Below are 13,043 nucleotides of genomic sequence, written 5' to 3' on the forward strand. Positions count from 1 at the left end.
ATCCAATATGGAGCTCTTGATTGAGAGCTCACCGTGATGTTGAGATAATGAGGCAATAAAAACTATAAGTGATTAGAGAAAGCAAAGCATTGTGCTGTCTGCAGGGTATTGCTTCTCATCTAGATTCAGAAAGGTTGAATTATTACCTAATACTCAGTACAAGTTGCAGAAAGGATTAGTCTTCACCATTTTTGAAGTTCTTCTCTCCTGTTGGCAGGCCTGGCATGCCTGGGCAGTGATGAATTTTGAAGCAGTGCTTCACTACAAACATCAGAACCAGGCCAGAGATGAGAAGAAGAAATTGCGTCATGCCAGCGGTGCCAGTATCACCAGTGCCAACACTGAGGGCAGCAACAGTGAGAGTGATGCAGAGAGCACAGAGAACAGTCCCATCCCATCTCCAGTGCAGAAAAAAGTCACTGAGGTATCAGTCTTCCCTGTTAACCTAAAGAAATAGGTACTTAGTAGCTTGCTTCCTGTGTCTGAAGACTGTGTATGCTTGGTTTGTGGACATGCTTGCCTGCATATAGCCAGCAAACTGAGGTATAAAAACGCTTCACAGTCTGACCAGCATGAAAGATCTATGTAAATACAGATCTATATAAATATATTTTGTCAAGCAAGAAGTAAAATCCAGGAGTGATGTGGTCTGTGGGAGCATGAATGGAAGCCAACTATAATGTGGATTAGGTTGTTCTCCCTCTTTCCCCATGCTAAGTTTAGGATTCCTCTGGATTGATGTTCCTGTGTAGAACTAATGCAGTAATTTCATTCCAAAAGGATTTATCCAAGACCCTCTTGATGTACACAGTCCCTGCTGTCCAAGGTTTCTTCAGATCCATATCTCTGTCTCGAGGAAACAACCTACAAGACACTCTCAGGTATGTAATAAAGTCCATAGTAAATGAAATCTAGCTGATAAAGCCAGGTAGTTTAAGATTAGATAGAGCCTTTTTTCTGCTCTTGTTATAGCTAAACTTCAAACTAATGCCTGTTAGGTTATCTTAGTTTGGTTCTGGGAAGAAGAATTTTTTGTAAATGTAACTGAAGATATTTGACTGGAATGATAATTTTTGTTTTGTTCTGTTTCATTCCTAATGAATGTTTCTTTCTTCCAGAGTCCTTACACTATGGTTTGATTATGGTCACTGGCCTGATGTGAATGAAGCTTTGGTTGAAGGGGTCAAGGCAATCCAAATAGATACTTGGTTGCAGGTAAGGAACACAAAGGACTAAGGCCTTGGGGATCCCAAGGGGGTCTTTCAAAGTTACCCAGGATGATCCTTTGCTAAACACTTCCTTGGGTGAGTGGCAAGAGCAGTGTGCATGCAGTATGATTTGTAACTGACTTAGCAAGAATTATGAACAGATACTAAAGAAGCATTCTGGCATTAATTTCTATATTTATATGTAGACTAGCTCATATGAATAAGAGAGCAAAGACTTTAAAATTGAAGATAGTGATCAAGTATAAAACAACACTGCTATTCCAATGTAATCCCAACAGTGAGTCCATTTTGAGACTACTTTGTACTTTGAGTCTTTAAAAATGGCTTAATTTCTTATTTGAGTGTTACACTTCCAAGACATGTCTTGCTCTGTCCATGTGAAGATCCTATAATAGCTTTGCACAGAACATTTGTCATCTCAATGAGTTGTTCTGCATTTTTGGCACTGTTTGGGACTTTGCTATGTTGTCCTCTGACTCAAAAATGAATGATGGGGCCTGTATCTCCTTTAGAGACTGTGAGGTCTCTGGCTGAGAGCAGAAAACAGCTTGTGAACTGCGTGTGTGAGCTGACAGGGATGTTTGTTTTACTTATCCTTACTATTAGGTTATCCCTCAGCTTATTGCAAGAATTGACACCCCCCGCCCGTTAGTAGGACGTCTCATTCATCAGCTCCTCACAGATATTGGACGGTACCACCCCCAGGTAAGCTGTAGCTTAGGGAAGGAATTTCTATTCCTTGTCTCCTGTTAAGGTATTTCTTCTGTGTTCCATCTCGCTGCTCTTGCTACCTGCTATGGAATTCACAGCAGCTGGAAGTGGGGGCATTGCTGCTGCTGCAGTTCTGAGGGACAATTTCACCTCAGTCCTATTCAATTAAAAAAAAGAAATTGGAGGTGGGTGAGCCATGCTGCAGAGGAAGTCCTCTTCCTCTAATAGAAAATTGGATAGTGCAGATTGTCATCTTAAATCTAACCTCAGTAAGTGACTGATAAGAGCCTGCTCCTGAGGTGTTTTTCCCAGAATTTCTTCCTACAGCATGGAAAATCACAAAATGCTGAGTATGTTTTTCTGTTCTTTGGGTTTGATACAGGCTCTTAGAGTCAATCTGCTGTTCAGAGAATTAAAGTCTTGTAATCTTTTTGGATTGGAATACTTGGAATAGCAAATTCCTACCAACTCTCTCAAGAACCAAGACTGCTTTCTCTTGTCTGACCCTAAGACTGCTATTAATGTTCTGCTAATCTTTCAATTTATGCAACTCTTCTGTATGGTCCTAAAATATTATTATTTGTTGATATCACTTGTAGGCTTTGATCTATCCTTTGACTGTGGCATCTAAATCCACAACCACTGCTCGCCACAATGCTGCAAATAAAATCTTGAAAAACATGTGTGAGCACAGTAACACACTGGTGCAGCAGGCAATGATGGTGAGTGCTTAAGTGTATCATAAGGTATATGATGTTTCAGGTATGACAATACAAAAATGACTGTTCAGTGTTAATTTTGTTCAATTATAAGTTTGGGGTTTTTTTTAATTTGGGAGAACTTAATGTCAGTATAATTTCAAGAGAATAGTATGAAATGAGCCATAACATTCAGACAGAGTTCTTGTGTGTCCTCATGAATAAAGATGGAATAAATGAAGAGTCATTTTTTCAGAGGTTTTTGCTTAATGATAAGTGGAAACCAAACTTTTCATTTAATTCAATTGCTGTGTAATTTAATTCAATTGCTCAAGCTTTTTATGCATAAATGAAAACTAGTGCTATTAGGCCAAGTTACACAAATATATACAATATTTCAAAGGCAACAAGTTCAGTGAGAAAAGCCTGATTGTCATCTTACAGGAAAAGATACAACAAACTTGTGGGAGTTTTTGTAGCTCCCTCTAGCTGGCAGCAAGAAATACTTCATAACCATCAGAGAAGAAAGTCGTTCCACATTTTTAAGCATACATTCATAATGGTTAGGGATTTTCTTGAGTATTCTATCTTTTCTTTTCCTGATCTGCAATAGGTAAGTGAAGAGCTAATCCGTGTGGCGATCCTGTGGCATGAGATGTGGCACGAAGGGTTGGAAGAAGCATCTCGTCTGTACTTCGGAGAAAGAAACGTGAAGGGAATGTTTGAGGTGCTGGAGCCACTTCATGCTATGATGGAGCGTGGGCCTCAGACTTTAAAAGAGACATCCTTCAATCAGGTATCAGCAAATAAACTTCTGTTTGCCCTCAAAATTAGGCAGGACAGCCTCCTGCCCCAGATGAGTTCCAAGGACCGCTGCCCTCTAAGAGAAAGACTCGGGCTGTTGAGATTATTATGTTGTTAGATTTCATTGCTTGTCATTTATTTCTGGGTCTGCATTGCTTTTGGTGGCTATGGATTTCCATGCCTACAGCAGCACAGATTGCCCTAGTCTTTATCAAGTGGGTATCTGATGAGATCTGGAAGACATACAAGAGCTTTGCAATTAACTGTTCTAACTCCGTTCTGCTTTGCTTCATGATAACCACCAGCACAGACTGAAGATATTATCTCTCTCAAGTCTCCAAAAGAAATTCATTTGAGCTTGTTAGCCTACTGTTAAAGGGTCTATTAATATTCGACAGAATGAATGTTCTATTCATTCTGTTGCCTCCTATTGTGAAGTCTGTTTGGGAGTAATGTTGCCCAAAACACTCAGTGCCTGTCTTAGATCCAGGAATTTCTGGTTCATTAGTTTTGGCGCTATAAAAAAAATGTGAGGTCAAGGATTTGCAATGGAATTTGAAAATAGACTGTACTGGTATTAAGTGGTCTCCACCTGTTCCACTGTAGTCCGTAGAAATGTTTCTCTTGTTTTTCATTTCCTCCCTAGGCCTATGGCAGAGATCTAATGGAAGCTCAAGAGTGGTGCAGGAAGTATATGAAATCAGGAAATGTCAAGGACCTAACCCAGGCTTGGGATCTCTATTACCACGTTTTCAGGCGTATCTCAAAGCAGTTGCCTCAGGTAGGGGGAGAGGTACAGTTCTCTCATGGGGTTACAGTGCATGTTGTCAATACTAGTCTCTGTGTTCTTGTTATTCAAAGCATTCAGATTCAGTATTCTAGAATTAACTGCTTTTAATTTGCTCAGAAGCTTCATAAGCTTCAAGTTTTCTACTTTTGCAGCCCTTTTGGCAAGAACTGAAGTATTGACAGCTGACTGTGAACTGTTCTAGGCTCCTTGCCAGCACGAGCTCTTCAGATGTTTAAGTGAGATTTAACTGAAATGCTTGAGGGGTTGTGTTTCATCTGTCTTCTGTAGCTCACTTCTTTGGAACTACAGTACGTGTCACCAAAACTCTTAATGTGCCGGGACCTGGAATTGGCAGTGCCAGGAACATACGATCCCAACCAGCCCATCATCCGCATTCAGTCCATCGCACCCTCACTTCAGGTCATCACCTCCAAGCAGCGGCCCAGGAAACTAACATTAATGGGTAAGAGGAAGCAGTTTGTACTTTGCTATTCCAGTATTTAAACAGTTGGTTTTAGTATATGTCACGTAAAACTTCTACAGCATTTCCATTCTGGTAGTCTGGTCAATCTGACTGCCAAACTTCTCAGTTCTTCTGTGTCCTTGTGTTTACTCTTTAGTGTTTGCTCAGTGGGAGTCAACTTTTCCCTGTTAATCCTTTTTCAGGAAGCAATGGGCACGAGTTTGTGTTCCTTCTGAAAGGTCATGAAGACCTTCGTCAAGATGAGAGAGTGATGCAGCTTTTTGGGTTGGTCAACACTCTGCTAGCAAATGACCCAACTTCTCTTCGTAAAAACCTCAGGTGTGTGTTAGGGATGGTTGCTGAGCGCATGAGTGACAACAAATGCACAGGAAACCTTGGCATATCCAGTGGTTTGTAAGGAAGTGAAGAGTATTAGAGCTCAGCTGATTTGAACATGCGAGAGAACACCCATTCATAGACTGAAACTTGGAGATGTTTTACATAGAACAAAAACTCCCTCAGTGTACAAATTCTTTCTTGAGAATTGTTAATAGTATTTGGGATATTTCAGGATAGGCTCCTAGGGCAGTGCTCAAGCTGAGAGCAGGCTTTTTATCAAGGATTTTTTTTATTATAGTGAGTAAATGCTCTGGTCAATAGTCACTGACTGCAGTTCTGTACACTGTTGTTCAAACATCAGCATATTAAATGGCACGTGCAAATTATAGATATTCATGGGTTGCACAATATGTGCCTGCTAAAAGCAGCATTCCTGTGAAAACCACATCAGCCATCCAAATGGATGCTCCAGATCTGTTTTGGGGGGGAAGTTCAAGTGTAGTAAGTTATAACATACAACAATTTGAGCTCTCATTGTCCATTTGTTTTTTCCTGTAGCATCCAGAGATACGCTGTTATTCCACTGTCCACAAATTCAGGCTTGATAGGTTGGGTCCCCCACTGTGACACACTGCATGCCCTCATCCGAGACTACAGAGAGAAGAAAAAGATCCTGCTGAACATCGAGCATCGCATCATGCTGAGGGTAAAGGGCAAAAGTAGCACATTTTTTGGTACATTCTTTTAGGACTCCAGTGTTTTAGTACAGAACAGTGATGCACACATTTTTCTTACTTTACCTGTTTTCTAATTTGTTGTTGGTACCAATAATAAATGCAAGAATATCACATAAGTGTTCTAAAATGTTACTAAAAGGCAAAATTGGACATAAATCTATTTGTTTCTCCTTTCCTATTTTAGCAGTGACCATACGTTGTCACCAGCTGGTGACTAAAATGTGTTTTGCATGAATATGATGTGCCTTATAGAAGGTGCCACGCTGCTGGCATTTACAAACATTGTGACTAGGGAACATGGCCAAAGTTAGACAGAATGGAGAAACAGAACATTACTAGAGAAGCTGGAATTGCCTGCCAAAAAGGAACTTGTGTGCCAACCCAGGAAATGTTTCTCAAAACATATTTACCTCAGCAGTATTTTAATTAAATACGGCTATGGGCTGTTTTTTTGGATGCTAAATTGTTTCCTATCCCATTTCACCTGAGTTCTTAGCTGTAGTTCTCACACTGTTTGGGAACATACTGGTCAGTCTGCAAATAATTTTGTATCACGTTTATTTTGAAATCAGTGATTGCTGTGTTTCTCATAGTACAGCTGGGGGTTACTGAATATTTGTTCTTAGTTGCTTAATGTCACTTCTCAATTATAGATGGCTCCAGATTATGACCACCTGACTTTAATGCAGAAGGTAGAAGTATTTGAACATGCTGTCAATAACACAGCTGGTGATGACCTTGCCAAACTGCTGTGGTTGAAAAGCCCAAGCTCAGAGGTTAGTTCAGCACATGTACTGTCTTCTCTGCAGAATGTGGGAGGAATGGGTGCACTTGCAGATCACAAACTCCAAATGAATCTCTACAGAAGGTGTTTTTTCCACAAACAAACAAACCTTTGCTGCTTCATGAAGATCTTTCCCTGTTTGGAAGCTATCGGTTCTTGAGTGGTTTTCACATTCCAAAATGTAGCAGTTACTGTATAAATTGTAAGCTGAAACATGCAACGTGCCTGCCTGACTTCTTCTATTCTGTCCCTGCTTGTAGGTATGGTTTGACAGAAGAACAAACTACACTCGATCACTAGCTGTGATGTCAATGGTTGGGTACATTTTGGGTCTTGGGGACAGGTGAGTAATATTGCAAAGGTTTTTGTTTGTTTTTTTAAATGAAAGCAGGCTGCAAAGACCTCTCAGTCTGTTCATTGAAACTGTTCTTGTGATAGCATCTTTCAGTATGGATATTGCTGAGCTATGATGATACCATCTTTACAGATTTCATTGTGCTGCCATTATTTTCAACACTGCAGCAATTGATAGAGTTTGTGCATCTTGAGTGCAAATAAGTTTCTTCTGTTCTGAGAGGAATGCACCCAAGAATGTATGAAGAGACACAAGCTCTGGTTTTGGCCTTTCAGTCATAGGATGGAGAGAGATTTCCCATTCTTTCTATAAAATGGAGTAGATGATGCTTTTTCTGATCTGCATTGCAGACATGTTCTGTGGGGAAGCATAGGCTTAAATGAATTAGGCAAGTGGGGAAAAAAAAATAGTAAAACAAAGAAATAATGTATGTAGTAAATGATTCTTTGTCAAAAAGGGGCATTGTAACTTTCAAAATATTTTTGAAGGCAGTATCATTTAGAATTAAGGGCTGTAATGCCAGAAAAGCTAAATCCTCAAATGTTTTCATACAAGAAGCTTCTATTCTTGAGCTTAAAGGCTTTTGTAACGAAATTTAAAACCTTTGAAAATTGGATTAGAGCAAAACTGGAACAAGTCAGCACGAATAACAGCATCTTGGTTTCTGTTAGTCGAGTCCGACTCTCCTCTCTTCTGGTAGTAATCCAGTTGATGCTTTTCACTTGCATAAATCATTGTATTTATATACTGAAAAAAGATAATACAAATAGAAGAATTATCCTAACTGGAAAATAGATGTTCATATCCAAGAACCGTACTGCTGGCAGTGATCCCATAGGTTGTTTGTCTGCCATGAGGAGGTGGTATCTAATTCCTGAGAAGTAATTACAAAAATAATGTGATAGATGCACTGTCAGGGAAGCTGTTCTGTTCATCCCGAGATTGAAGACCTCAGACAAGCAAGCTGTCACTGGCTGTTCTCATTCATGAAGATAAATATCATTTCAGACTAGAGCTGTGATTTACTCTATTTGTTCTTAATGACCTGTCAATCTGCTTTTTCTCCTACTCCCTCATCAAAGGCACCCTTCCAATCTGATGTTAGACAGGCTGAGTGGAAAAATCCTGCATATCGACTTTGGGGACTGTTTTGAGGTAAGTCGAAGGTATTTGAACATAAACTTCAGTAATGTTTTGCATTCTCTGATAGGTCCAAAATCTATTTGTAAGTCAAGAAAAATAGACCTTGAAGAGTAGTCCTGAGCAACCTGTTTGGCTCTTCTTTGGGTTTCACTTTTACCTATGGGTGAAAATAGAATGAGTTTTATCTGGGAGGCATGTCTTGGTGATAGCTAACACTCTGAAACAAGCCAAGATGTATTAGCTATTAGCATCACTGTTCTGTAAAATTGCCTGGAGCAGTTTAAGCTACTAATTGGAAATTTTTGTTATTAGCATTAGCAACATGGGCACATGTTTGAATTGTCCCTGTTTCCGAGTTAATCAGCTAGCTTCTCCCTCAAATTTGTGGAAGCTCAGGAATACAAAGCTGGGACTTTCTTTGGAGTATAACCCTTAAGGGTGTAACAAGAAAAACAGTACTTGTTAACTCTTAATAAGTTAGCCATTCATTTACTAATTCTCCATTATTTGTTTAGGTTGCAATGACAAGAGAGAAGTTCCCTGAGAAGATTCCGTTTCGGTTGACAAGGATGCTGACAAATGCTATGGAGGTAAGTATTCCCTCTTTGATATGAAGGGAATTGTTCCTAGGGAAAACGGCACCTATCTCTAAATCTTTTTTTCCTGTATTATGGCTATGGTTTTCCTGTATAGGTTGTGTTTGCACCTCTCCACTCCTGCAAGAGGGAGAGATGTAAGTTACTGCTTCAGCTTCATTTTCAGGTCTTGTGGTCTTTACAGTGCATCACAGTGGAATGGAAAAAAGAAAGGAAATTTCTTCACTGATGGAAAAAAGAAAGGAAATTTCTTCCATTTTTTAGGCCTTCCATAATTTCCTTGTTTCAAAATAGGTTTTACATCAACCAAACACAACCAATAGCATGGTGCTTTACGGTGGTCGATTTGATGTCGGAGAAGAGCTTAGGATGTAGGGATCATCTCTCTTGTTCTGATGAACAGAGACTGACAGAAGTGAATTTTAATTCAAAGCACGAGCCTTTTCCTGCTCCCTAAAAATCAGGATTGGAGTTGCATAATGAACAAAGCAGCATTTTTGATGGCTTCTTTCTCTTCTGAAGGTGACGGGCCTTGATGGCAATTACAGAATCACCTGCCACACAGTGATGGAAGTCCTGCGTGAGCATAAGGACAGCGTCATGGCTGTGCTGGAAGCCTTTGTGTATGATCCATTACTGAACTGGAGGCTGATGGACAGTAAGTTTTTCTGATAGAACAGTGACACCAGGAGAGTCATCAATCTCATTAAGGTTATATTTGAACAAGAAATGCAGAAGCATAAAACCCAGTGTCTGTTTGAAGGCAGACAGACTGATTATATTGTTGATTTGCAAGTGCTATTTATTGTACGTGGTTTTGGGGATTGTAGTGTAAACTTTTAATCACCACAGTGATTAAAACCATTTTTGCCCTTAAACAGAGGCACAGGACTAAGCTACATGCAAAACGGTTTGAGTTGTCCTTCTGTTAGCTGTCATCAAGAGATTAAAAGCCATTTCAGGTGACATTTGGAGAAGGAGAAAGTCAGCCAAGCATATACTGTATGTGGACAGGCAAATTTGCTGCAAACCTTTGAAACTTGAGTTCATCTTTTTTAGTTCTTTTATTTTCTTGCAGCAAACACAAAGGGCAACAAACGCTCACGAACAAGAACAGACTCCTACTCAGCCAGTCAGTCAGTAGGTGAGTAAAAATAATGCATATCACAAACATTTGGGGCATTTTCTTTTTTTTAACAGTATGCAAGGCCATGAAGGTATTTTTAGCCTTATTTCTTCTCAGCAGCAGACAAAGAGCTTATTGTCATTAGCTTAAGGACTAAGTGTTGAATTTGGTACATGACTCAAACAGCAGATGCTCATTTACAGTTGTATTAACACTACCGTGGGGCACATGAACTGTTATAAACCAAATCACAGTTGCCATGTGATAGTTATTTACTTAGCCACCACATTTTAGTGTGCAGAACATGGCAAGTAACAATCGGTGTTGAAGGTTCATTGCATTGAATCTCAGCAATTGTTTGCCTTTGGGCTACAGACCAGTGAGTGTTTCATACTCAGAGTTCTATACATTTCTATGTAAATTTCTATAAATTCTGTATAAATTTGTCTTTGCTGTAGTTTTAGGCCAATTGCATATAACTTCAAAGCATTGCTTGTTAACAATTCAATATGAAACGTTCCTGAAAGTTGGATCAAACCTTTCAGTATTTTAGCAAGGGGAAGATGTTTGCTCCTGTGCTACGTTTCCAGTAGTGATAGAGATGTGTAGCATGCTTTGTCACAGTAAAGTATGCTTTTCAAAAGAGCTGATTAATGGTGTTATTAACGTTTCCAAAGGAATGTTACATTATCTGCCTTTCAGTCCAACACTTTCATTTTTGTTTTCTTGTTTTTATCAAAAGAAATGTTAGATGGTATGGAACTCGGGGAGACAGCCCATAAGAAAACTGGGACCACAGTGCCTGAATCCATCCATTCCTTCAGTAAGTTCCTTGGCTGATCTTATGCTGATGCAAAAATTGTTCTCAGATATGGGAATTTCACATGAGACACACATTCCACATTTATGCTGGCAAGGAAGTGCATAATTACCTGTGTTCTCAATTACAGAAAGAGATGACAGAAAATAGAATGGAATTTGGGTTTGTTAGCAATCAGAATGATACTTGGGGAGGACAGATGTGACAGCAGGATGAATGCAATAATTGTTTGGATGATGTCCTAATTCTATGGGTTTTTCCTACTTCTCTCTTGTAGTAGGAGATGGCCTCGTGAAGCCGGAAGCTCTAAATAAGAAAGCAATTCAAATTATCAACAGAGTTCGAGATAAACTCACTGGTAAGCCCTTATTTATGTAAAATCTGAGAAGATGGATCAGCACTATTTTTAATATTAGTATGGTGTGTTAATCCTGTAACTTATATCCAGTAAGGGGAGGGCAGTACAAGTCCCATCAGTCCTGAACTTGCCATCTAGAAGTTATGTTTATGTGACTTCCATTCATGTTTCTTCATCCCTTAATTTCAAAGGTCGAGACTTCTCTCATGATGAAACTCTTGATGTACCCACACAAGTAGAATTGCTCATTAAGCAGGCTACTTCTCATGAGAATCTGTGTCAGTGCTACATTGGATGGTGAGTTTGTCATTCAGCTAACAATGCAAAGTTCTTCTCTGAATGATCTGGAATTAATAATTTGAGCAGAGAAAAAGCCAACAAAAACATTACTTGTGTATTTAGTTCTGTATGGAAGCCTTACCACACGTTGATCTGATCTCAGATTTTGCAGGCTTATGGCAGAGATCCCTTAGACAGTCCACTGTAAGAAAGTGAGTTGTCATAAGGAGTGGTGGGAATGGTAGAGCATTTGAGCTGCAATCAGCCTGAACACTCTAAGTGTTTGAAGTAAGGCATGTTTGGTCACTGATTTCAGTTACAGTGAATAATTACATATTCTGAAGTAAACATAAATTATTTAGTTGCATGTCTCCCGTTTGAGAGAGAGAACAGTGGAATATGCTGAAGGAAACAGTTCTTTTTAGTTTTTAAGCATTAGTTAGCTGGAAAGAAGCATGGGGATCATCTGCCAATTTCTCCTATACTGTGTCTTTAAAATGGTGCCTTGGCAATCTCAGTCCTTCTCAGCATTGCCTTTGTGAAACTGCATACCAGTTAGCATTACCACAACATTTTTGTTTTCTTTAGGTGTCCTTTCTGGTAACAGAAGATTCCAGCCTTTTATTCTGGAGGCTTTTGCACTCCAAACGTGCTCTTCTACAAACACAAACTGAACGTTGGACTGATATACAGCCTTTGTCAAATATTTTGAAATGTAAATGAAAAGAGTTATTGTATATTAAAAGTTGGTTTAAGCCAATTTATAGCTGCTATTGGAAAAACACAAGCTGTCTGAAACACAACAGTTGATTGGGTTTCCAGGACAGTGAAGACTGATTGTACCACAGGTGTCAATGGTTCACTTGGTCTTTAGGGAACTGGTGAATATATACGGGTTTTGACTTATTTTGCAATGTAACTAAGTCACTTGCAGGTGGATTGTTGCCCTGATCAGAAGGTTGAAGCAGATCTTAAGAGTGTAAAGATCTTAAGCTGAACGTAACCGGGTGCCTTGGTGCAGATTGATCAGTGCAAACTGGCTGCGGGCTGCAAATGAGGCACTGCTGGGGAGCTCCCAGTGTCCTGATTAAAAAGCAGTGTTGGGGAATTAGGGGAAATTGATAACTGGCATAGGAGGCAAAAGGGGGAGAGCTGGTCATAACTTGAAACAGAAAATAATGGTTATTAAACAGGGGAGGGGAGGAAGTTGTGAATTATGAATAAAACATTAAAAAAAAAATGCACAAAATACAACAGAGTAGCCATGTTTAGATGCCATGTTGTATTTGAATATTTTTGTGCCAATAAATTACACCAAAACGTAGAAACGTGGGCTACATTCTTGTTTATTCCTAAGTACCTCTTAGGAAGAGGCAGGCAGGCCGAGCTGTAGCAGACCGCAGGCAGGGCCGCATGGGGTGGCTGGGGATCCGCAGGCAGCACGGCCCGCCGCGCCGCGAGGGGGCGCGAGCTGGAAGTCTTGGCACTGTCTAGCCATCCGAACGCGCTGCCCCTTTTCCGCTCTCGGCCCTGACGGGCGGGAAGCTCTCGCGAGAGCTTCTGGGAGTCGCGTGGCTGAGGGGACAAGATGGCGGCCGCCGTCGGCGAGGGAAGAGGCTGCGCGGCGGCGGGGAGCCCAGAGGCCCGAGGGGGCAGAGGGGGGCCTGGGGGGCTGCCCGCGGAGCAGGAAAGAGAAGGGAACCCCGCCGCGGCGCCGGTGCTGCCCGGCTTCGACGACGTCGACGCCTTCGTCAAGGTGCGGGGAGGGGCGGGGGCGAGGCGGGAGGGGCGGGGGCGAGGCGGGAGGGGCG

General features: G+C 40.7%; 2 protein-coding genes across 4 annotated transcripts in view; both read left to right on the plus strand.

Moving 5' to 3' along the window:
• MTOR (mechanistic target of rapamycin kinase) overlaps positions 1–12,560 on the plus strand; it is a 61,555-nt gene extending 48,995 nt beyond the window's left edge. For both annotated transcript variants that reach the window (XM_042831422.1, XM_042831423.1), the window contains exons 39-58: positions 218–424; positions 781–881; positions 1,119–1,215; positions 1,836–1,934; positions 2,540–2,662; positions 3,252–3,434; positions 4,089–4,223; positions 4,521–4,695; positions 4,899–5,034; positions 5,593–5,740; positions 6,425–6,547; positions 6,816–6,898; positions 7,993–8,065; positions 8,569–8,643; positions 9,172–9,307; positions 9,728–9,793; positions 10,518–10,598; positions 10,873–10,953; positions 11,145–11,250; positions 11,821–12,560. In XM_042831422.1, coding sequence (XP_042687356.1) covers positions 218–424; positions 781–881; positions 1,119–1,215; positions 1,836–1,934; positions 2,540–2,662; positions 3,252–3,434; positions 4,089–4,223; positions 4,521–4,695; positions 4,899–5,034; positions 5,593–5,740; positions 6,425–6,547; positions 6,816–6,898; positions 7,993–8,065; positions 8,569–8,643; positions 9,172–9,307; positions 9,728–9,793; positions 10,518–10,598; positions 10,873–10,953; positions 11,145–11,250; positions 11,821–11,836 — 2,244 coding nt within the window. In that variant the 3' untranslated portion in view covers positions 11,837–12,560. The remainder of the gene's footprint in view (positions 1–217; positions 425–780; positions 882–1,118; positions 1,216–1,835; positions 1,935–2,539; positions 2,663–3,251; positions 3,435–4,088; positions 4,224–4,520; positions 4,696–4,898; positions 5,035–5,592; positions 5,741–6,424; positions 6,548–6,815; positions 6,899–7,992; positions 8,066–8,568; positions 8,644–9,171; positions 9,308–9,727; positions 9,794–10,517; positions 10,599–10,872; positions 10,954–11,144; positions 11,251–11,820) is intronic.
• A 260-nt stretch (positions 12,561–12,820) lies between these two features.
• EXOSC10 (exosome component 10) overlaps positions 12,821–13,043 on the plus strand; it is a 15,650-nt gene continuing 15,427 nt past the window's right edge. For both annotated transcript variants that reach the window (XR_006170994.1, XM_042831708.1), the window contains exon 1: positions 12,821–12,988. Coding sequence is in view for 1 of the 2 variants with exons in the window: in XM_042831708.1 (XP_042687642.1) it covers positions 12,821–12,988 (168 nt within the window). In the remaining variant the exon portion in view is untranslated. The remainder of the gene's footprint in view (positions 12,989–13,043) is intronic.

Source organism: Centrocercus urophasianus, unplaced genomic scaffold (genome assembly GCF_019232065.1).
Source record: "Centrocercus urophasianus isolate 14NV4802_14NV808 unplaced genomic scaffold, USGS_Curo_1.0 seq_36, whole genome shotgun sequence".
Taxonomy (NCBI): Eukaryota; Metazoa; Chordata; class Aves; order Galliformes; family Phasianidae; genus Centrocercus; species Centrocercus urophasianus.